General features: G+C 52.0%; 5 protein-coding genes across 5 annotated transcripts; 1 reads left to right on the top strand and 4 right to left on the bottom strand.

Moving 5' to 3' along the window:
- Window positions 1–5,329: 5,329 nt before the first annotated feature.
- Window positions 5,330–7,002, bottom strand: CTHT_0049190 (uncharacterized protein; the record flags this gene model as incomplete). The annotated part of the gene is made up of 10 exons (XM_006695217.1): window positions 5,330–5,366; window positions 5,433–5,589; window positions 5,645–6,042; window positions 6,096–6,133; window positions 6,188–6,339; window positions 6,393–6,411; window positions 6,467–6,495; window positions 6,558–6,651; window positions 6,744–6,782; window positions 6,862–7,002. 10 exons carry the CDS (start codon window positions 7,000–7,002, stop codon window positions 5,330–5,332), a joined length of 1,104 nt encoding a protein of 367 aa, XP_006695280.1.
- A 2,330-nt stretch (window positions 7,003–9,332) lies between these two features.
- CTHT_0049200 (uncharacterized protein) lies at window positions 9,333–10,298 on the bottom strand (the record flags this gene model as incomplete). Its single annotated transcript, XM_006695218.1, has 1 exon — window positions 9,333–10,298. One exon carries the CDS (start codon window positions 10,296–10,298, stop codon window positions 9,333–9,335), a length of 966 nt encoding a protein of 321 aa, XP_006695281.1.
- A 2,252-nt stretch (window positions 10,299–12,550) lies between these two features.
- Window positions 12,551–15,502, bottom strand: CTHT_0049210 (uncharacterized protein; the record flags this gene model as incomplete). Its single annotated transcript, XM_006695219.1, has 4 exons — window positions 12,551–13,933; window positions 13,987–14,703; window positions 14,759–15,241; window positions 15,329–15,502. The coding sequence occupies 4 exons, from the start codon at window positions 15,500–15,502 to the stop codon at window positions 12,551–12,553; spliced, it is 2,757 nt and encodes a 918-aa protein (XP_006695282.1).
- Window positions 15,503–16,002: 500 nt separating this feature from the next.
- CTHT_0049220 (uncharacterized protein) lies at window positions 16,003–17,515 on the bottom strand (the record flags this gene model as incomplete). Its single annotated transcript, XM_006695220.1, has 2 exons — window positions 16,003–17,138; window positions 17,206–17,515. The coding sequence occupies 2 exons, from the start codon at window positions 17,513–17,515 to the stop codon at window positions 16,003–16,005; spliced, it is 1,446 nt and encodes a 481-aa protein (XP_006695283.1).
- Window positions 17,516–18,300: 785 nt separating this feature from the next.
- CTHT_0049230 (putative condensin complex protein) lies at window positions 18,301–22,186 on the top strand (the record flags this gene model as incomplete). Its single annotated transcript, XM_006695221.1, has 2 exons — window positions 18,301–19,207; window positions 19,263–22,186. The coding sequence occupies 2 exons, from the start codon at window positions 18,301–18,303 to the stop codon at window positions 22,184–22,186; spliced, it is 3,831 nt and encodes a 1,276-aa protein (XP_006695284.1).
- Window positions 22,187–23,752: the final 1,566 nt, after the last annotated feature.

Here is a 23,752-nt window from a genome sequence, read left to right on the forward strand (position 1 = left end):
GTCGCTGTCCTCGTTACTCTACTGACCACTCAACTTCTGATACTCTTCCCTTGCGACTCCTTGCCAATTATTTCAAGCTCTTCTTTCAGTCTCAAAGCTTATCCCACTCCTCTCAAACCCCATCATCGCTTCCTTAAATCTAACCCCTACCTTATCGTCTGGAATAACCAACCTGCCCTCTAATGCCACGGATCGGAGGTTGGGGAATTTTAAGGAACCACAGCTGCCAGCTCTTTCAGATGATTTATGAGAATTTCTAGCGTGGATTGCGGTGGCTGCTCTATCACAATACGGAGGAAACAAACTGATGGCGGAAGGAGCCTGACCAGCAGCATGGGGTTTGGTTTTGCCACAGGCCCGTCATTCCAGCTGTTTCCGTTGGGGCTCAATTCCAAAGTCGTGGGATCAGAGGACGAAGTGTTAGTGAAACTTGCCGAAGTTTAGAAAATCTGGAAAAGGAGATGAAAGCGCGGTCTTCAAGTCTGATATTCCAAGAGTCCCTGGGAAGTTGTAACTCATTGATACGGAATATGAGCTCCTTCAAATCCGGGGTGTACTTTATCAACGTCTCTTGTGAGGTCTTATGGAAATAACGCTCAGGAGTAGTGAATCCCTCGGTGCCATATAAACCAGGCGCTGTAGTTGGGGGGCAGAAACGAAGAAACTCGATTAGTGACAATACTCCGGGCGAAAGATCCTAGACGATCAGTAACTTGAGACATGAAAGGGACGGTGGAGGACAAGGCATGACGGTTGATAATATTTCACCCTCCACTGGCCCGGTTGGTAACAAGGACGGGAGCAGGTCAGACTGCAGGGTAGCAATGGGATCGATGCGGAATATCTGAAGTGTGGTGAAGTTCGCGGCAGCAGATGTCAACCGAGCAAGGGGTTTGACTAGGACAGTCTTCTGTAGGCTAGAGAGGTTGTGCATATAGCATCCTATGGTGACCTTCGTAAGTCATTGTAGCGAATTCTGGCTACAGAAGCGTAGCGCTGCTTCTAGGTTAGTAAGGATAGATGTTGAATGATCGGAGCCTTGGGCAGAGAAATGATATGAATGACGTGGATTTCACATCGTATCAACCTTGGGGCTCCGGTCAAATGATGTCAGTAATAACGACTGCTGAGACGATGGTTGTCCATTTGTAGCGTGGTAAATATGGAGATTGGTCGAGGATCAATGGGCGCTAATATCAAAACAAAGCGAAGCTTCCCAAGAAATCTACATGTAACATCGAGGACTGAGTGAAAGAACCTGGAAGAAGCACAGATATCCAAGACTGGAGTAGAGCCTGGGAACCCAGTATAAGTGAAAGATCCACTCCCACGTGGATATGGAGACACTAATTGTGACCACCCGATCCACTCAATAAGGTACGGAAACAGGGCCTACCGCTGCGGGCCGGCCGCCCGATGTGATGATGGCCTGTAGTCTTGGGGTCTCGGCGCGGGAGAGGGGGGGGGGGCACGCATTGAGATCACACACAGGACTGCCGGGGACAGGCAACCTGTCTTTTTGGTTCTCATGGATTTCAGCTTCTCACAGACTTCGGCCCTTCTCGACTCAACTTCCCCTGCAGGTAACTTGCTGGTGTTGATATTGCATCGTGAATAATCATTTAATCCAGATTTTCTTTTCCTTCTCGGCCAGTCGGGTATCCTCCCCCTTTTGTATTCCAGAATTAATGATTGCCCGCTTGGCTGTCGGCGACTGTAAAACTTCAAAGCCCCTTAACCATGGCGAGTGACATCAGGGAACCGCGAACTTCCCGCTCCTCAGGCAAATGTTGAGAGGCTAAGCGAGACCTCGCAGTTCAACAAGGCCATGTTGGCAGCGCGGTCACGCCGACCGCACACTTCAATTTTAGCAAGATAGGTCACCTGCTACCCCTGAGCCAGTCAACTTGCAGACGTCTAGGTCTCAGTTCTCGAGTGTCATTCCGCCCTTCAAAACGTTACGTTAGGAAACAGAGTCATCTCTGGCAACGTCCGCTCAATGCTGCCCCCTTTAACCCTCCTCTTCATGTTGCCCTTTTCGTTGCTCCAGTCCCACAACCTCCTGCTCTTCTAAGCTCTCGGGAGGTTTGATGTATTTTTGTACTACATAATACCCTAAACTCTCAGAGTCGTTATCCTCCTGAATGAAGAACGTCGATTTTACAAGTCCTGGTGCACCTGTCCTGATCTTGATTTCTGGCGTTTCACGCTGAAGGTACCTCTTGAAGTCTCTGAAATTCATACCATATCCGAAATTCCTAGATACATGCAGGCCAATAATAGTCAAGTAGGGGAACTGTTTTGGATCCGAGAGATATTAAAGTCTTCCAAGGGGCGCGAACATGTGAGGACTCAATGGGTGATCGTGGGGACCATTGCGGCCACTGCAAGTGGAGCTTCCGAAGTGAGTCGGAGAGCAAATTGATGAACGACATCGAGTCAATGGGCTGGGAAATAGGGTGGTACACCGGACCTTGAACTTTGCACTCCTGCCTGCGTGTAGAGCTTCCTAGGACCAAAGTTTCGGTAGATCGCCCACGTATAGCTAAGGGGGGGGTTTCGGAAGCAACCAGTTCAGGCCAAGGCATGTGGTATGAAGCTTGGTGATAAAAAGCAAAAGCGGAAACTCCAATGAAGGCTTTTTTCTCTTGTACCTAAAGCTGGATCAACTGACTCAATGCGATTTATGGATTGACCAAAATCACCACCTGAGCGCAAGCTAAGTTCGTAAGGTAAGAGGCGTACGATCAACAAAAATACAGTACGAGCTGCTCTGCTGCTTTGAGATTCGGTTATCGCCCAGTCTTTATGCAGCACACTGGCTCCTTGGTAGCGCGGTTCGTAGTAACAAGGGTCAACGTCACAATTTAAAACCTTCCAAGCAAAGCCGGCCCGAGGAGAAAGCCTCAATTTCAAGAAATTAGCAGATGGAACTTCGCTGTGTCTAACTGTTTGACTTGTCTCATTCGGGTAAGAGCCGTGCATGTTGAAGAAGGTCTGCTTATAGTAGCTAGTTTGATAATGGCGAAACTTGCTAGCAAATAAGTGTTGTCATTTCCTGTACAAACAGAATATGGTAAGAGATTGGATGAGCAAACAGTGAATTCACTGTCTACAAGCAAACCTTGCGAGTACTTAGATATGTATAGTTCAGCGTTCGTGGTCAGCTTCATCTCATCACAATATACTGTGCTGATACGCTACTGTGTAGCTTACACCACCAATCCGTAAGACAGGGTAAACTGCATGTTGGTTCAGGAAAGGAACAGGAACAGCGCTAGGTGGAACGTGCCAAGCCTGCGTAACTTGTCAAGCTTGTTACGGTAATAATGAAATCTGACATCTCTAAATCTGACTCAGCGTTTTTCGAACGCGGGCTGCTTCACCACATCCATAACGCCCATGACGTCGTGACGACCCCGGAATGTGATGATATATCTCAAGCAACATCTATATCAAATGTCACAATCTCCAGCCGATCTGTGCATCATAACGAAGCCAAGCCCCAGAGGCACTCGGGTTGCTACGCCGACAACTACACAGTATGCTGCCTATGTCAGCTGCACCCCTTAGGCCATCCAGGCCCCAAGGGTCTTGAGGCTTAGTGGTCTTGGCTGGACGCAAAACCAGAGTTCACCTGGAGCCTCAAGCACGCGAAGATCTTCATCGTTACCGCTGAAGGGAATCTCACTTGACTTTCGCCTGCCGATTGCTTCTGCTCCTTCTCTCAGGTTCAAGAGAAACCTACCTGTGCCTCTCGACGCCATGATCCGAAAAAATCTCCGCAAGTTTTTCTCACTGAAAACAACATCGACAGCGCTCAGCGACACAGCAAGTCTGCTAGGGAACGATGTTTCCACCATCAACCTCTCATTGGACTCACCTCCTCCTGAACTGGTCATCAATGCATCCCCACTAGAAGATCCCATGTCTGCCTGCTCCAAAGTGTTCAGCATTCTTGAGCTCTTCGAAGCTATTCTCCTGAACGTTGACATGCGCACCATATTGGTGTCCTGTCAGCGTGTTTGCAGGACTTGGTACACCAACATCAAATCCTCACACGTCCTACAACGTGAGCTGTACTTTCTCCCGGATCATACCTCACCTGGGCCACCGTTCACTTTCAACCCCCTCCTTCGAGAAGCTTTCAACGTAATTTACCCTAAGGGTGATATTACCGAGCTGTGGACACGGTATCAAGCACAGGTAGAATATGATATGCGCATCAGAGCAGCGCACGAGTTTGCGGCACGTCTGCGGGATAATGGTGACGCGATCCATCCACCGAGTGTATTATGGGCGCCTGAATTTATTGTACCATTTACTGTGCACACAGCCAAGATGATAGACTATGGCTTACAGTACAACACCGCAGCTAAAGAATCTTCAATATTTAGACGGCATGAGGAGTTCAAACCTGAAAGTGAACTCTATCGTCTGAAAGTTCGACAGCAGGCCTTCATTAGGCCAGGAGCCAGCTGGAGGAGAATGTATCTTTCCCGGCCGGCTGCAAGAACGATAGCGTACGAGCTCGTGACTCCCGCCACAATTTGCCGTGGAGGTGACGTGCGAACCAGAATAGTGCTGGAGGATGGCCTGAAGATGGGAGAGCTCTGGGACGAGATAATTGACAACCTGATGAGAGGTCCCGGTAGGGATAGATGGTGTCGCTGGACATATGGAAGCAGCTCTTGGAACCGCCCCATACGCGAGGTCGTACGAATAGGATGGACCTGGCAGAAATGGGAGTCTGATGGGCTTGAACATTTAGACATTCCGTGGATCGCAGAGCGAAGGAGAGAACTTGCTGACGTGGATATGGTCATCGGCTTCTATTGCTGCGACAACTGCCTCTTCAGGAACCTGAGAGGGACCTGCTTTGCATGTGAAAGGCAGCGACCTTTTGCTGCGCAGGGCAAAACGGCACCACTCGAGTTCTGGTCGTGGCGCAGAAGAGTCAGCCTCGTACACGATCTTTGGATGGTGATGTGCGCGGAATTCACTTCAAAGACTAGGCTGGCTAGCGGAGCTTGTGGCCTTTTAAGAGATCCGACAAGCAATTCTGCTTAGGGGCTCAGTTTCTCTGGGGACGTAACAGATGGTTTACGTTTCCACCACCGCCATTCAGGACCTCCACCTCAAGTAAACTTTTAGTGCATCTTGGTTGTTAAGGTATTGTAATGAACTCGCGGATATCCTAGCGACAGAAATCAGAGATACATAAGTTCATGCTCTCTCACACTATCATCTGTCAACCGACACAACCCGCTCTCGCCAATGCCGAACGACAAAACCCAGTAATGCGATTCGAAATTAATCTAGCCGGTTGTCAAGACCTCTCTGGCTTCCGCCCATACACAACATAGCTACAGCAATGATGTCAGTGACAGTTATGAAAACCCTGGGGACCAGTCCCCGCTCAGGGCACTTACACAGGCCAATAGGCATGTATCCTCGTATCTCTCAGGTCCTTCTTAACGTCGGTCAAGAAGGCATCCACTTCTGCGACAGTCCAGTTGAACTGCTTAGTCAAAAGCATGAGGCTGAGTGCCTCCAGACCATCGAGCATATTTTGCAGGACCAGGGCACCTGTTCCATTGCTAGTTAGCAACCTCCCCAACTTAACCAATCCGTCAACACTTACCAATGCTCTTATATTTTGGGTCCTTCGGCCAGTGATTAATCGGCCACTTGTACTCAACCTGCACAACATCCACAAACCCTTGCTCAATCAACCAGTTCTTGTAATTCGCGGCCGCCATCATCGACGTCCCGTTGCGCTCGCTGGCTTCGATCAAAATCCTATTCCACTTCCCAAACGGGCTATCCTCGGGGAGCGTGTTGTCGTCGGAAGTGATGAGGTAGGGATCAGCTATCTCAATCCAGCCGCCCGGTGCCAGGCTGTCGTAGGCTTGCTTGAAGAGACGCGGCCAGTTACGGATCGAGCCAACCATTGCGCGAAGGTAGACGAAGTCGAATGGTTGGGAATAGGTCCATTCGTCTTCGAGATTGTCGATGTAGAACTGGACGTTCGGAGGGACGCTTGGAGAGGTTAGTGTTGTGGTAAGGTGCAAGGGTTAAGCTGCGGGACGTACTAGCTGGGCTGCGAAGGACTTAGGTCCACGCCCACAACCTACTATCATCAATCACTGCTACATTCTGTTCTTGGTGGTTGAGTCCGACTTACCGAGGCCTCAGGATGCTGATCGCCGAACTCAACAGCCCAGATACCTGTGCCTGTGCCAGCATCAAGAACCCGCCTGAGCTTGTTGGTTTTGCCAGCAGGAGACAGGTAGAGCTTATTGTCCTGACATTGCAGGAAGAGGTAGTGCTGAAGGTCTGTCACCGGCATCAGCCACTAATCGCCTACCAATTCCAAGAGTTGTGCTTACTCAAGCGGTCAAGCTCACGCTGAAGTTATGAAGTTAGCGACTTCCAGGTAAATATGCAATCCAAGACACTATACTTCGTCATTTGGCATGAAGTAATCCACCTCTGCATAGCGGGTCAGCCTGTTGGACCAGGAGAGGGGCTACAATCCGTACCATGGCACTTACCATCTGCCTTAAAAGAATGATATGTGCGGCCATTTTGTTCGCGATACTTGTAAACACTAGAATCGAGCGATGTGGTGTCACTCCAGCCGCTTTTCTGTTCACAACGAGGGTCAATCTCTCCAGATTCATCATCCACCTCTAAAGCAGGCCCTCGACTCAAGTCAAGGGACGTAAACTGAGACATACTACGCTAACAGCAGAGTCACGATCATTATCATCAAAACCCTGACCAACAGACACAACCATCAGTCTTGCTCTAAGCACTAAACATTTAGGCAATCGAAAGGAAGTAAAGGGGTCTCACATCCTGCTCCAAAAACTCCACATTCACAGGTTGGCTGTCGATCGGAGCAGGTGTCGTAGCCTGGGTATATTCTCCGGGTGTTCCTGTGGTGGCTATCGACCTGTCCGCCGGAGTAGATGCTCCGGTTAATTGCGAAGACATGGCAATACTTCTCACAGACTGCTGTATCTAATAACTCTAATGATGCAGTAGTGGCTGTTCGAGTTGTATGTATTACAACGGGGCTGTATTGGCAGTCCGGAAAGTGAATTACAAAGAGGAACGTTGACTGCTGAAATAACTTTCCGATGCCTCGAGTCGCCGCCTTGAGAAGAGGTAACATGCCACAAGGCAAAGTGCCAAGTGTCAAAGAACTTGCTCGTTGCAGTGGACGAGGGATAGATCTCCCCCGTCTTAATACGGACCCCCATCTGCCCCCAGCCGCAAAGCTGGGGAAATGTTACACGGATTATCCTGCAAGATACTACCATGACTCAACGGCAAGACACCTTCTCCAACTTAGGGAATAGCCAGGGAATGAAACATACATCTGAGACTGACCGAGCGAGGCAGGTAGTGCTGTTGAAGACCGAAGATCTACGCAGTTCTATCACTACTTTTTTTTTAAAAAAAACATGACAGGACGCGGATCTCCAACTTGCGTCGGACTGCTACTGGAGATCAAAATCTACTACGAATTACCGCTACAGTCCTTCGGTTTACTCTTCGCCAACACTAGGAACCTCCCGGCAGCTTCCATTTTCCGCACCACAGCCGCTGTCCATCCTCCCACGCCGCGGCCGCCTGCAGCGGCTGAGTTACATAGGGCAAAGAGGTGCTTAGGTTGCAGGGCTTGTAGACTTGTAATTCGCGACGCTCCTGCAGCTCGCCCTCGCCAGTCAACGGTTCGGTTGACGAAGCACCGTGTTCTGATAAGAATCAAGGCAGGCTGTCAAGCCAGCCGCTGGATATCACATGGTATGGTCGCTGTGGCTGCAGCGTAGTGCCCGATATACAAGTTGATGACAATCACCTTAATTCTCATTATGTATATGCGCTCTTAGTTCTGAGCGGGCTGAACGTGGCAGAGAACTTGGTCCTTCTTACACAGTATCTCCCCGTTCTGCCCAGCCGTCCGTCAGCAACCACCCCTCTCCCCTTCGCCCTGAGCACCGTCGTCATCAGTAAAAACATGTTTCTACGAAGTATCTCGGCATGCAGTCCGCTGCATTGTTAACAACCTGGGCTCAGTTGGAGAACCTCCATGTCCAACCTTTCGCAAAATTCTCAAAGTTCTACCGTGCTTGGGTGACATTCTGTTCTTGTGGCTTGCATCGAACCCCCATGTTACTAGTACACCGCCCGATTCCCCGATGCAATGGCAGGGCGGTTCGGCCTATTTCAGTCTCAACGTCGTCAAAAACGACCAATGATAGTCTTGGGCGACAATTTTGACTTCAGAATCCGAAAACTCTGCAGCCAACGGCATATAGGAAGCGCGGGATGCAGAAGGACGAGCGAGAGGAGGATGGACTTGAAGATATCTCATCCAATTGATCATGACGTGATGCTGTTGAGCAACCTGGAGGAGGATCACTATCTTTGTCAGCCTTGCAGATACTGCATTCCCATGGCGATGCTGAGTAGTCAATCAGTCCTGCGCACCTCTCGGAAACTTGCCGACTCAAAGGTCTGTGCTCAATGGCCAAAGGATACAATCTGCACGTTAAGAAGCTCGACGTTCGTCCACAACATGCATGTAACTTCCTCACAGGCAAATACCCTTCCGCTCAGAGTAGACGTAGGCGATGGTGACCCCCACGGAAGACCTTGCCAATTCTCCCTGCAAGCATGGCACTGGGTCACAACCGGGCTATGGACGTCAAAACGGTGAAGACACCTCAACCTGTATGCCGACTTCACATGCCTTAGTTTCTTCACCAACAGCAACAGGGTGCCAACGGCCGACCTTCGTCCACCAGAGATAAGTCAAGTTTTTCGTTCCCAATCCCTCTTGCTAATCAGTAACCGGGTTTCAACAAAAACTACCTAAACGCGCCCTCCAAAAAGACAAGATGGTACTACCTAAAGCAACGTCCATGCAAGCCTGCCGTCCGCTTAGAACCCGTCCTAATTTCCAACCAGATCGCCCCAAGATATAATATTTCCAACACCACTAGATGAGATGGGGAAAAAGGTGAACAGCAATACAAGAACAAAGAGACAAAAAGCCCAAGTCCTCGAAACACCAAAACCAAGTCCATGCAATTTTGCTAACACCATCCAGCCAGATAAGAAAACACAGCCAACATCATATCAACCGATAGGAGGCGACTGCCCGGGGGAGTCTCCCTTCCCGTCAATTGTCCCCGTCATGACCACATCCTTTGTGACAACCCCGTTTCCACTCCCATTCTGATTCCCAGAGACAGCCTGATTCCCATTCGCCCCTCCGTTCAACCCCGCAGCAGCGCCAGCCACTCCTCCACCATTCAACCCATTCCCCTGCACCCCCCATTAACGCCAGCCCTCGTCGCAGCTGCAGCCCCGGCTCCAGGGACAGCCCCCAACTTCCATCCCACACCCCCAACCCCGACAGGAGGCACCCCGCCATTCTTAATCATCAATGCCAGCCTCGCCTCGTTCCTCTCCCTCCTCAGCCGATCCTCCACCGCCTTAACCTTCGCCCGCTCCTGCAACAAAAACTCTGCCTGGGCACGAACCTCGCTGTGTTCTGCGCGCAAGCGCTTCAGCTCCTGCCGGGCAGCATACAGCTCGTTGCGGGTGGTCGACAGTTGCAGACGCACTGTGGTCAGGTCGTTGGTTGCGGAGCGCAGCTCGGATTGCAGGGCTTTGATGAGGGCGTGGGCCGAAGCCAGGTCATCGGGGAGAGGGTTGTTGGCGAGGGAGTTAGCTGTTGCGGTTGTGCCGGTTGTTGTGAGGGTTGTTGCTGTTGCTGCCGCTGCTGGAGGGGCGGTTGTAGTTGCGGGAGGGGGAGGCTGAGGCTGTGGTTGGTGCTGAGGTTTGGGTTGGGGTTGAGGTTGAGGGGGGGGAGGCCAGGAGAAGGCGATGTTCGCTGTGGGGGAGTTGAGAGTGTGGCCGGTGTTGAGAGACAGGCTATGCTGATGCTGATGTTGTTGAGGGAATGAAGAAGGGGCAGACGTTGGAGCTGGGCCTAGCGGGGCTGAGACCGGGACAGAACGCGGGAAGTGAGTAGTGGGAGGGAAGGAGGGGTCTATCGGCGACGGGCAGATTGGCTCGGTGGGTGAGTGGAGGAATTGATGAGGATCTTTTAGAGCGTGAATGGCTGGTGGGAAATGCGGCTCTGTAGCTGAGGTGACGGTAAAGTCCTGGAACTCTTCAGGCGAGGAGCCGGCGTGATAAGGGTCGGCGCCCAGAAAGGTGGTGAGGTCTGACCCGTCGCCAAAGACGAACGGGTCGTCGTAGAGACCGACCATTGGAGCTGCGGAGAGGCAGGGCGAGATGCTGCTGGGCAGCTGGGTTGTTGCGGCTGCTAGCACTGATTACTACGGTTGTCGCGATAGTGGAGCGGTTGAATTTAGGCTGATGATCCCAAGCCCGCGGATCTGGGGCGTATTCGTCGGTTCGCTGGGGATTTTGATGGACCAGAACGCAGCGCTGCTCCACTCTGTCAACGTCGGTTAATAACACGCGATGTTGACAGGAAGTTTTTATAAGTCTTTAGGAACGTCTCCTGTTGGCGCGGGTAGCAGAGTGTGCAGAGGTGAGCGTGAGCACGTCGGCACTTCGCATGTGCTGCGTGGGGTGGCGACAGACGATAGCAGTATGGTCTTCGGCTAAGGTATTGCTTTCAGGGACCTGTCCTGTAGCAGGTTGCTTTCGGCCTCAGGAGCTGGATACGCTGTCACTCAGTTGCTGCTGGACAGGAGGTGTTCGTTTCAAAATCGAGTATTGGCAGGGTCAGCGGGTCTCCACGATCACCCAGGGAGGAACGCAGGGCACGATTCGTCTCTGATGGGCCACGATGCGATTGATTCCACGCAGCCTCAGCGACGTGCGCGTGTATGTAAGGTCACGACGGTATATGCAGGAGGAGAGATTCGACGACGCTGGCTTCAATCGAAGAGGGGTCTCGTGCTCCCAGGAGACACTCAAATTTGCTCATGTGATCTCGGAGGACGACTCCGCAGAGCTAGACTCGAGAGGTCGAGCCAAGAGCCATTCCACAAGTTCCGCGTTAGGGCTGCGACCTCTTGGCAGCGGAGATGTGGAGAGAAACCTGCCGGACTCCGGGGAGGACGACGGGGGGGACTCGGCGCGTGGAGCTGTCAAGAGCCTGTTGGTGATGTGATTTTTGTTTCTGCATGTCTGTCTGTTCTCTGTGGGCGTGATCTGGGCCTCTTTGGCCCTTGGTTCAGTCGACCATGGCACTGAGAATGCGACTTTTCTCAGTGAAGATGGGTATAGGTAAATCACAACATCACGGCACCAGCGCATGAGACTGGGGAAGGATTGGATGGATGGATGGATGGATGGATGGATGGAGAGGGTGTGCGGAGAAGGAAGAAGCCCAAACCAAGGCCAGCGCTCGCTCCATGGCAACGCTGCAACCTCTGCAGCCTGTGCGACTGCAACGCGGCCAACCGCTTTTGCTGCGTTAATGGAGGCGAGGCAGCAATGCAGCCAACCCCTGGCCTTCTGAAGTTCTTAATCGCGAACTTTTTCTGGATCAGCGTCAAGCAAGGTCGCACTTTGAAACTTCGAGAAAAAATCTAGCACGGCCGCGATCGCCCCCGTCGCTAACAGGTGCCCCACATGGCTTGCGAAGCCTTACTGGAAGCGAGAAAGCGTTCTCGGCGACAGCCACTGACAGGAGACGATATCTCGCTCTTCTGACGCAAGTCCATCGCCAGCTCCCCTCTTTGTCGTTGCGCCTTGTCACCTTCGACAAGCCTTCGATGCTTTTGGTCTGTCATGCAGCCGCTGCAGCTCGCCCACTCGGGGAATCGCCCCGCGAACTCCTCCGCAACGTCCAATCGCGTACGTCTGGGGCGTGTTGCACGAACCACGCTCTCGAGCCCAGAGGCTCATCCTTTTTGTTTCCTTTGTGGCTGACCGGAGGCATATGGCCGTTGGATTTAAAACTTAATCTGTGTTTTCAGAAGATTTGGCGACTGTGATGTTGTGCTACGAAAACACTGGGCACCTCGGAAGTTCCAGGGGCCGTGGCCTCCGTCTAGGACTTATCTGGGCAGTAACATCACGAGCGTACGCGGTGCAATTTAGTATTTAAAGCGACCCGTATGGGTGAGCCGGACAATTCATCGAATGAACGGCCTGAGCCGATAACCTGCATGGTGTATGCATGGCTGCATGCTAAGCTTCTTCTTGGCCTGGGGGAGCAACAGGCCTTATGCTCTCCACCACCATCAGACCGGTGATCCCCTTTGGGAAACCCGTGCCTTTAGTCGCGTCGAGTGTCACACTGAGGAAGCACGAACATTTCCGACCGTTCGGCGGTGCTACTCAAGGTCAACCGACATGCTGCTGAGAAAAGGTTGGCCCGTGGATCAACAAAAGCAGCATGCAGTTCGGCTGCCGTTTGATGGGTTTCCTGCTAGGGAGTCTGTGATTAGACCTGCTTCCAGCCATTATTATTATCATCCGCGGAACATATTACCTAGTTATCTATTGGTCTACACTAACTCGACTACTACTCCAAAACCCCCTATCCTGACCTCCCCCGAAAGAAGCTCCCTAACCCTGACATCAACCCCGCCAATCCCTTGTTCTCAGATCCCTCAACCATCCCTTGCCGTATCCAACCAGGCAGCTTGCCCCTGATTCTGTCTGTGCCAAAGCGCCGGTCGATAAGCACAACAGCTGCATAGTCACCGCGATGGCGAATCGCACGGCCGATACTCTGGTTGACCGCACGCATACAAGCATTCTCGTAGAAGTCCCGAGCTACCTGTCGAGCAAGTGGCAGGGCTTCTTCCCTAGTTAGAGCCCGGGACTGGGTTTTGTCACCTTCTCCTTCGAACCGTGATGTTTTTGAGCTGGTTAACCGTGCGATTGCAGCTGTCTCGACATACTCGATCCGAGCTTTCCACTCGGGCGAGTTAATGTTCGGGTACGGCAAGCCGACGACGACGACGCAGCGGCCGAGCCGATCCGAGAAGTTGATGCCCTCAGAAAGCTTGCCGCCGACCACGCTGAGCAGAAGAGCGCCGCCGCGCCCTGTGGGGTCCAGCTGCTGCCTGCTCGCCGTGCCAGCCGAGAAGATCGCGTCGCTGTATTGCTGCAGGATCTCGTCGCTCGAGCCCCCCTTGGACTCTCGGAACAGAGTTTTTTTGGCCGCAAGCCGATCCCATAGGGTTTGTTTTCGCTGGAACGATACCGAAGGGCCGTTTTGAGTCTCAGGCGCTTGCCAAGCTGCTACCACCTCGTCCAGGTAACTGTAGCTGGGGAAGAAGACAACCACACCGTCAGGAACAACAGAACATATATTAAGCAGGACTAGGCCAAGTTGTCGGATCATGGCCGGGTCGCTACGCTTCTGGAAGCTGAACTCGAATGCATCGGACGCTGCGGCACTTCCTTGTTGTCCCGGTCTGGTTGAAGCGAGTGTCCAGACAAACAAGTTGGACGAGGGGATGACGTGCCCGCAACTGAGCGTTGTGATCTTGTCTTCAGAGAGCATGGGGAAAAGATGTGCCTTGTAATCATCGAACGGCGACATAGTGCCACCCGCGAGGATAACGGCTCGTGCCGCTGAGACAATGGATGAAAACGCATGGGTAGGGGATAAGAGAAGGTAGGAGAGTTTGATGTCTGATGGTGTCGTCAAGAGCTTCTCGTAAAAGATTCGACCCTCCGTACTGAGGTTGGTAAGCGCTGAGAGAAATGAGACCAGTGTATGGAGGACGGGTGTTGTTGTGCTAGTTTTGCCTTGCCCTTGTGCTTCCTCTTCCTCCTTGTGACTGACATAGCTTTCTACCTTGTATGCCAGCTTTGAGTCTTGGATGTACTTGATTAGTTGATAGAGATTAATCTGGTCCGCGCCGCGAGCCTTAAGTAGGGAATTGGAGTCAACAATACCGTGGTCGCCCTGAGTAATCGGATCAGTACCTTTCCCTTGTACTAGGGCTTTTCTCAACTTACCTTTCCATTCAACGCCGTGTTTAACCACTCACTAAGCGACTCAACAACCCTCCCAACCTGAGCAACCATCATCCTATTCTCTCCCTTCAACTTCTTTCCAAACCTTTTGACATAAACCCCCAACATCTCCCTAGCCCTTCTGAGCTCACTCAACCGGATCTCTGCAGCATGGACATTCGCAATGGCATCCATGATATTATGAGCCTCATCGATAATCACGATATTACCCTCTAACTTGATCCCTAGAGCCTCTCTGGCACTCTTCTGCAAGAGCAAGGGATACGGCAACGTGACGACCTCAGCACCGGGGATGGCCTCGCGCGAGGCGTAGTACGGACACACTTGGAGGTCCTTGCCCACGCGATACAAATCCTCAATGTCAGGTAAAGAGGCGAGGACTGTGTCACGGAATTCGTGCACTTGCTTTAGGTTGTCGGCGTTGGGGATAAAGGGGCATTTGTGTCCGGATTTGCCTTGCTGAAGTTCTGTACACCGGTCGTTGATCGCGGAGAGGGAGTTGAGCCGTGCTACAGATGGGTTGATGCAGAGCTTCTGCCGTGAAGATAAGGGGACTTGCTTGACTGGTTCTGTTGGCGGGCCTTTTCCGAGATTGTCTGTGGACAACATGTCCTCGGGAATGGAGGTAGGAAAGGCTGGTCTTCGAAGTTCGCCGATAAACTGTGCGATTTGCGAGTGTGTGCGGGAGGTATAGTAGATCTATGCCGTGGGTTAGCCTGTGTCTTAGATGTTTTGCCTCAACTCGATCACGAACCTTGACTTCCTCTTCTATCAAAGAGCAATCTTCTTCCCCTTCCTTCCCCTGAGCTCCTCCCAGGCCAACCTTGGCCATCAACTCCCTCGTCTCCTTACTGAGCCCAGCCAAACCATCACCAGTTACAGTACCATCTGCCCAATCGCCCACCAAGAACTCCCTCTCCTCATCAATCTCCCCCTTCTTCCGTTTCCCATACTCTCCATCGTCGACACGGGCCCTTTTTACACTCCTCCCATGCAGCCCCATGGCAGCTTTTTCTTCCTCCTGTCGTTCCTTTTCCCTGGCTTTCCTCAAGGCAGCCTCCCTTTCTTCCCACAGACGCGCCAGCTCTTGCCTTTTCCTCCTTAATGCAGCCTCAATCATCCAGTCTGGCTCGCCGGCCATCGCTGCGGAGGTCTCGTCAAAAGAGGCAGAAAAGCGAGACCTCTTGTGATGGCGCAACCATGTGAGAGCTGAGCAGATCAGAGAAAGGGATTTGCCCTATCAGAAGAGTAATGTGTGAGAAAAGGTACCAACTTGCTACTGCATAGAATGTCAAGGAGGGAACGAAAGATAGACTGAGCCTACAGTGCCAGTGGGACTCTCCAAAATGCCGACTTGACCGCCGCCCTTCTCGAGAATATTGTAGACAGTGCGCATGAACTGGAGTTGCACATCATATGGGGTGTATGGGTGATGGAAGTTAATATGTTCATTGTTATTAGGCGCCTCGAGGCCCTCATCCGATTTGATGTCTGTCATTTTGGTGATAACTCAGGTGAAGTTAAATGTTTGAAAGTGAGAGATCACCAATGGAAGAGTCGGAATACCATGAGGGGATATTTCTTTAGAGGGAATTGGCAACGATCCAAGAAATTTATTATTGAGATCAACGTATTCCAATATCAAAAATCTCCAGATCGAGCCGTATGAAATGCTCTTGAGATAGTTGGAAAGCGTTGGCCGAAGTGCAAAGGCTCATCATGTCAATAGCCCGCTGAAATGAAACAACCAATAAGATCTCCTTACGAGTAGTATCAATACGGTCACGTGATGATATTTACATCCGAAGAACATCATGTTTGCTATTTCAGGGGTCTGATGCTCAATGTCCAGGGATATCATCTACATCCATGCACCTGCCTTCTAGGTCCCACCGGTTCCAAGCCAACGCCCATGACAGACATTACATACACAGACAAAGGATAATACAGTCCAATTAACACCGTAACGCCACAGCAAATGCCATCTGTGTTCCAGACTCACACCTTGAGGATGTCTAGCTCGTCGTCGCCTGTCTCTCCCTTGCCCTCCGCCTCCTGCTCAAGCCCCAGTTGAAGAAACTCGTGTCGTAACGCTTCCTCAGCGCTAATGCGCTTGCTAGGATCCAGCTCCATGCACCGCTTAAGGAACTCGACAGCCAGCTGCTCGTCCTCGGGCAGTTCCTTACCGCTGCGATTAGTGCTCCAGAGGATGATAGCCTCGAAGCTAAATCCAGATTTGCCAATTGTGGGAATAGTTGTTTCGAACATGCAGCCATGCAGCGCCGCTGTTTGCTGCATCCGGTGCCAGCCGAAAATGGTGGCAATCTCGATCATAGCTTCGACGTCGTCGGCTGAGTTGAAGAATGGGAACCGCTTTGACAGGATAGTCAGCAGAATAACGCCGGCACTCCAAATGTCAATCTTGGTGGTCTGCTCGGTGCATTTGAACAGAACTTCGGGCGCACGAAAACCGCGGGTACCAGCACGATTGGCCCGGCGAGAAGGGCGTGTATCATCGCGTGGATAGCCACCCTTCCGCGGCATAGCCGCAAGCTTCTTCACCGCGGCCCTCTTCATTCGACGAGCCATTGGCTCGTGGCAGACACACGGCTTGCAGTCATAGCCTTCGCGCTCAGCAAGACCAAAGTCGACGAGGACACCACGTCTCGTGGCCGGATTATAGAGGAAGTTGGTAGGCTTGATATCGCGGTGGATGATATTGTGAGAATGGACACTGGCCAGGGCAGTGAAGAGAGAACGGAGATAGATTGCCATGTCCGTCACGGTCATGTCGCGGAAATAATCGCGAAAATCAGCGTGACGGAAGTAGGGTAGGATGGCGATGACCTGGTCTGCAGACCGGAAAGCCGTAATAAGGGGGCAAACAGCCTTACATCCCCGAAGGTCGTGCAAAAGATCGAGCTCGTTGAAGATGCGACTCGGTGAGGATGTAACATAGATCTTCTTGACGGCCACATATTTGGGCTTCCTTCTCCTTGATGGCTGTGCCTCTGCACCGTCGCCTGAGCGCAGGGGCGGCGGTGCGTATCTGTCGTTATCCCTGTCCAGATCCCAGGAGTTATCATAGTCATCGTAGAGTAGGTCTTCTGCTTTGTAAACAGTAGAGAAGGTTCCTAGACGTGTCCCCATGTTAGAACTCATTCTGCCACGCAAGATACATGGTAAAATGATGCCTCATACCTTCGCCAATGCGCTTGATCAACCGGTACTTTTCTCGAAAACCAGGAAAGCTGTTTTGGAGCTTTTCCATGTCTTGCAGCACATAGGGGTCCTCCACCACTTCGTCATCTGAACTCGCGGAATAATCTGATTCCTGGTCCTCATCATCGGCACCTTCCATATCATCCGCCATGTCATCCATCTGCTCAACATTGTCGTCATCTTCAGGTGACGCGCTTTCGAGCATTTCGGTGTCGGCGGTGGAGGGAGCATCTTCATGGATAGTGAAAGGCTGGTCGCGATGGCCACGTCCTGGTACTACAGACTCCATTGTCGGCAGCAATAAACCCGAGAGGCGTGCAAGTCTAGACCCTAATACTATAGTAAAAACGAAAAATAAATGATTAGGGATGTGCTGCAGTTCTGCAACAGTCCCGTCTCGGGCTGATGAACGTAGTTTACCGGTAGTGCATAAGCTGTGAGATCAGGAGGGAGGGTGGTGGGAACTTCCCACCGGAGGACAGATGCAATTGGGATTGGAAACCTGCGAATTGTCCAATTGGCAGCCAGAAGAGCCACACAAACGAATAAAACAAAAATTAAGATTGGGAGAGCGCTCAACTGGAAGAAGGTCAAAAAGAACATGAACTTGGCAAGCAGGAACAGGAACGCTGGAGGGGCTGCGCACGGGCCACGTGGAAAGGACGCGATTCGCTACAGCGAGACGCGACTGGATCGTCCACAAAAGGAAATCAACAAACAAGTTGCCCGTTGCCAGGGTTCCCCACCGCAAAAACCAACCAACTGGGCCGCCCGAGGAGGGGTCTGCAACCGCGAATTGCGACGTGGGACATGCGACTGCGACTTTCATCCCAATTTGATTTTGCTACAACAACAATCCCCGTTGCCTGCAGCCTGCCAACGCCGTGAATGCGATTACAGCGACGACGATAGCGGCAGCGGCTCCATTATCTTCTTCTTTTATTTCGGACTAAATCCAATTATTTTCTTTATTTTAAGACTTACAGTGACCGAGATCACCGTCCGCCGCCTCGATTTCCGCGACCTCTATTTCCTTCATCCTCCCCTCTGAGATTCCCCTATCCGTTGCCCACTATGGACACCGTCAACTGGGATATCAACGAGGCGCTCAAAAATTATATGAGCGATCCCTCGACAATCCAAACGCCCGAGGCCGATAGCGCGCTTGTCGATTGCGAGAATGACCCCGAGTCATTGCTGGACAACGGGCTGATTAACTCGGTGCTGAATCCTATTGTCGATGCGGTCGCCGAGAGCCCGGACGCCATTACGCGCAGTCATATCTTTGATTCATTACAATTTTTGTTAAAGTGTGCACCCATTTTTCCTCACCCCTCATTGTCCTTCCCTTATGGCGCAGAAGACGGTCCGCTGTTGGCAGCGGACTGTCCAACGCATTCTTCGGCCACTAAGGACAAGGACATACACAGTCGTTTACGGGACTCTGATTCTGAACTCGTCAAAAAATCCAGGTACACGTCGTATTTGTCAACCCATGCCCTCAGCAAGTTGTTCGATCTGATCACTTCCGGCCTGGGCGCCGAGGCCGACGTTGTTCACCATGACCTCGAATCGGACGAGCAGGAATTGATCCCCGCCCACAAACAACTTCTCGAAATGTATGGATTCCTACTTCAGTGGACACTTACCGCCGCAGAAGCAAAAGCCGCCGAGAAGTCATCTACCACAGTGCCCGCCCGCGGTCGGGGCAAACCGAAATCCAAGACCGGCCCTGGCCAAGATGGGACCTGGGACTCTGTCCGCCAGCTGGAGACTGCCCTCTCGACCATGTGCAAGGTTTTGCGCCTGAAGTTAGGGAAGATCTTTATCACGACTTCAGAGCGCGACACGTTCATTGGTCTGCTCACTCGCCCGGTCTACATGATCCTCGAAAGCGAGCAGCGGGTCAAGAACACCAGCATCCGCATGCATGCCTTCAAAGTGCTCTGCATGGCTGTCAAGCATCATGGCCATGGATACGGTGAGTTGGGCGCTTTGGGGAGATGGAAAGAAAAGCTGACACACATATGCCCTAGCCGCCCAAGTATCTATCGTGCAGAATTTGACCTACTTCGAGCACCTATCCGAACCTATGGCTGAATTCCTCCATATCCTTGCAGAACAATATGACTATCCGCAACTGGCCGATGAGGTCTTGCGTGAGCTCAGTAACAAGGAGTTCAACAGCAATGATACCAAAGGGCCCAAGTCCGTGTCGGCATTCATGATTCGGTTGTCGGAACTGGCTCCCAGGCTAGTCATCAAGCAGGTTACCTTGTTGGCCAAGCAGCTAGACAGCGAATCCTATACGCTTCGCTGCGCGCTTATTGAAGTTTTCGGCAACATGCTTGCTTATTTGAGCAAGTCTGAGGAACGCGGAGAGAACCATAAGAGCCAAATGAACGCCTTCTTCGATGTCCTCGAGGAACGTTTCCTCGATATCAACCCCTACTGCCGCTGCCGAACGATCCAGGTCTACATTAAACTATGCGAACTCGACCAGAAGTTCCCGAAACGGCGTCAGCGCGCTGCCGAATTAGCCTGCCGCAGCCTCATGGACAAGAGCAGCCATGTGAGGAGAAATGCTATCAAGTTACTTGCGACACTCATCCGGACACACCCTTTCACGGCTTTGCACGGCGCGCAGCTGGCTAGGAAAGACTGGCAGGAGCGGCTGGAGAGAGTCGAAGCTGAGCTGAACGTGCTCAAGCCTCCTCCTGAGGCCGCGGGTCTTGAAGGCGACAAGGCTAACACCTCGGCTGACCAGGGATTGTTAGATGATGCCACTCAGGTCGATTCTCCCAAGAAGCGGCTCGAGGATATGACCGAGGAAGAGAAGATAGAGGCGGTCCGCAAGGCTCAGGAGCAGGCCGCCACATCCGAGGCGATCGAGAAGCTTACCCTGACAAAGCGCTACTACACCGAGGCGCTGAAGTTCATCGATGTTCTACACGAGGCTACCCCTGTCATCTGCCAGCTTCTCGGATCAAAGAACAAGAGCGAAGTCATTGAGGCCATGGACTACTTCGAGATCGGCGATGCCTACAATATCGAGCAGAACAAGATCGGTATCCGGAAGATGCTCAGGCTGATCTGGACCAAGGGCAGCAGCGACGAAGGCAAGGGGGTGCAAACACATCTGATTGAGTGCTACAAGCGGCTATTCTTCGAAGCTCCTGACAGCTTCAGCCCGAACGACGCCGCCAACTACATTGCCCGCAACATGATTAGCTTGACCTTCGGTGCTACTCCCGCCGAATTGACCTCTCTCGAGCAGCTTCTGCACCTGATGATGAAGCAGGGCATGATTCCTGACCTCGTCATCGCTAAGCTGTGGCAGGTCTACGGCGTGCAGAGGCGGGAGATCTCCAAGAAGCAACGTCGTGGTGCCATCATTGTCCTCGGAATGCTTGCCACAGCTAGTCCCGAGATCGTGGTTGGCGAAATGGAGACCATGCTACGAATTGGCTTGGGCGCCCATGGTCGTGCGGATCTTCAGCTCGCCAAGTACACATGCATCGCGCTACGCCGGATCAACCCTACTAGCCGCCAGACCGAGAAGGGCTCGACGACTACATTCTCCCGGTTGCCCAATGATCATGCGGTTTTGGTCAAGCTTGCTGCCATCACTGAAGTTCCAACGGACAACAAGGAATGGTATGGTGTGGCTGAGCAGGCAATCAATGCAATCTACGCACTATCCAAGCATCCCGATGTTCTCTGCTCAGAGATAATCCGCCGCAAGACTAGGGCGGTGTTCGCTCGATCGACCCAACAGGAGCCCTCTCGTCCTAGTTCTCGCGATGAGATGCAGATCGAACCTAGCCAAGCTCCTACCTTGGATGGCGCAGACTCTACCGTTCCAGCATCTCAAGCAAGCCCTACCAAGCGCCAAAACAGCAAAGAAAGTGTCATTGGCTTGTCCCAACTGCTCTTCATTGTTGGCCACGTTGCCATAAAGCAGATCGTTCACCTCGAGCTCTGCGAGCTCGACTTCAAGCGCCGTAAGCAAGAGAAGGATAAGGAGAAGGCCAAGGATCGGCATTCCCTTGGTGCCAGCACCTCCTCTCGCCGGGGAGGCGGTCAGAACAAGTCTAAGCAACAACAGCAACAAGAACAAGAGGACAACGAGCTTGACATGATTGGTGGTACGACAGAGGACGACTTCACTGAAGCCATGGCCCATATCCGCGAACGCGAGCTGCTCTTCGGCCCCCAGTCGCTGCTGGCCCAGTTCGGCCCAATGGTCAGCGAGATCTGCGCCAACAACACGGTCTACAAGGACCGCAACCTCCAGCAGGCCGCCACTCTCTGCCTGGCAAAGCTGATGTGTGTCTCATCCGAGTACTGTGAAGCCAATCTGCCGCTACTCATCACTATCATGGAGCGCTCTCCCGATCCGACAGTCCGCTCCAACGCTGTCATCGCCCTTGGCGACATGGCCGTATGCTTCAACCACCTCATCGATGAGAACACCGACTTCCTGTACCGCCGCCTGGCTGACCCTCAGCCCATGGTCAAGCGCACGTGCTTGATGACGTTGACCTTCTTGATCTTGGCCGGCCAGGTCAAGGTGAAGGGCCAGCTAGGCGAGATGGCCAAGTGCCTCGAAGACGAGGACAAGCGCATTGCCGACCTCGCGCGCATGTTCTTTACCGAGCTCAGCACCAAAGACAATGCAGTGTACAACCACTTCGTCGACATGTTCAGCTTGCTGTCGGCTGACGAGCGAATCGATGAAGAGGCGTTCCGTCGTATCGTGCGGTTCTTGCTTGGTTTTGTTGAGAAGGATAAGCACGCTAAGCAGTTGGCAGAGAAGCTTGCTGCTAGGCTGGCCAGGTGCGAGACGGAGCGCCAGTGGAACGATGTCGCCTTTGCGCTGGGCTTATTGCAGCATAAGAACGAGGAAATTAACAAGCTGGTTGCAGAGGGATTTAAGATGGTTCAGGCACCGGCGTAAGCGGATGTCTTGTCAGTTCATGACCCCGAATTGTATGGTTTTTGGATTTGTCTGGTTTTCTTTGGGCGTTTTCGGGGTTGGCTCGGGGTTTAACACCGATGCTCTGGTTCTGTGGGTTCGGTTTGGATGGAGCTTGAGAAACGGGATTGTGTATACGGATGGGTTGTAGGTATTGTGAACACGGAACCTTTGTTATGAAATTTCAATGTGCCTTGTAGTTGTTCTATCTGCTTCACATATTGAGTAACCACTTCAATCATGTGCTCCCTCGCGTTCCAACATAAGATATGGTCAGATTATTAATGCATTAATAATAAAGGGATGCTGAAAGGTAAGTTGGATTCTCGTCCCGTCCCCCCAATCGAATACCTATGTACTTCTTATTCAACAGACACGTCAGTCACGGCTGTTCAAACTTGATACCCTCTTCGACCCAGAACGTTCCATCCTTCTCGTCTCCGCAACGCAGCAGACGGGGATGGCAATGCAGAACCGGCACGTGCTTCTCGTAGAGGGCATTATTGATCTTCCCTTGCCAGGGGCCTTTGATCAACCAGGTATGGAAGAGACCCCATTGTACCGCGAGGTTAAACTCGTAGTGATAGATGTCGCTTCCGACCGAATGGTTGCGGTATGCAGCAAGAAACGCATGGAGGTTAGCAAGATGTTCTCTATCATGAATGATTATTGATAATACCAAGTTAGAGCATTGGGGGAAATGGTCAGAACACACACTTGTCTACAAGTCAACAACCAGCCCATTACATCAATGAAGCACTTGTCGGTAGACACTGGGCGCTCGCCAATGAATCGAACTTAACATCGGCGCATATAGTATGGCGACTCGTTGTCACGAAGGCACATGTCCATGCAGGGCTCCAGATGCGCGCGTTGTGGCCCCTCCCGTCTTCTCTTTGCCCTACATCCACTCACCTACTTCAACAGTGGGACGGTGACACATAGCTAAAGCATTGTCACTGTTTTGGTTGGCTGGTGTCACGAACGAGATTAGATCCGAACCCGCAATGGCGATGTCGGACTGGTTCAGGTCCACTCCTTTGAGTTGATAAACAGTGCGCATTTTCCACAAGGACTTGTTTACTAGATGTTTGCGATCCGGAGGATCGTCATATCTAATGTCAACGCGCAAAGTCCGGTCACCAAATACATAGGTGAGGACATGTCGGCAAGCCTGTCGGGGAAAACGTTGAAATTGTCTACAAATCTCCAGCGCACTTTCTGTTGCTGATAGACATGAGGCTAATCTCATATTTAAAGATTACGTTGAGACCCCGTTTTGTCAACGAAGTAGGATCTAATGCACCGTTCCCGAAGCGGCTACAAATCGAGCTGAACACTATAAGAAACTAACGAGGCTAACGTACCAACGGCCAGGGTTTCAGCGAAGGTAGAAAGGGAACTTACAAACGGAGACCTCGAAGACATCTTTAACCGTGCATCTTGCCGGGGCAATAACCCCATCTATCACCCGTATATACAACATACCTACTTCCCATAGCCCCTTGAGAAACCGGTCTCGATGATTCCGTCTAACAACTTTCTTTG

Source organism: Thermochaetoides thermophila, assembly GCF_000221225.1.
Source record: "Thermochaetoides thermophila DSM 1495 unplaced genomic scaffold scf7180000011819, whole genome shotgun sequence".
Classification (NCBI taxonomy): domain Eukaryota; kingdom Fungi; phylum Ascomycota; class Sordariomycetes; order Sordariales; family Chaetomiaceae; genus Thermochaetoides; species Thermochaetoides thermophila.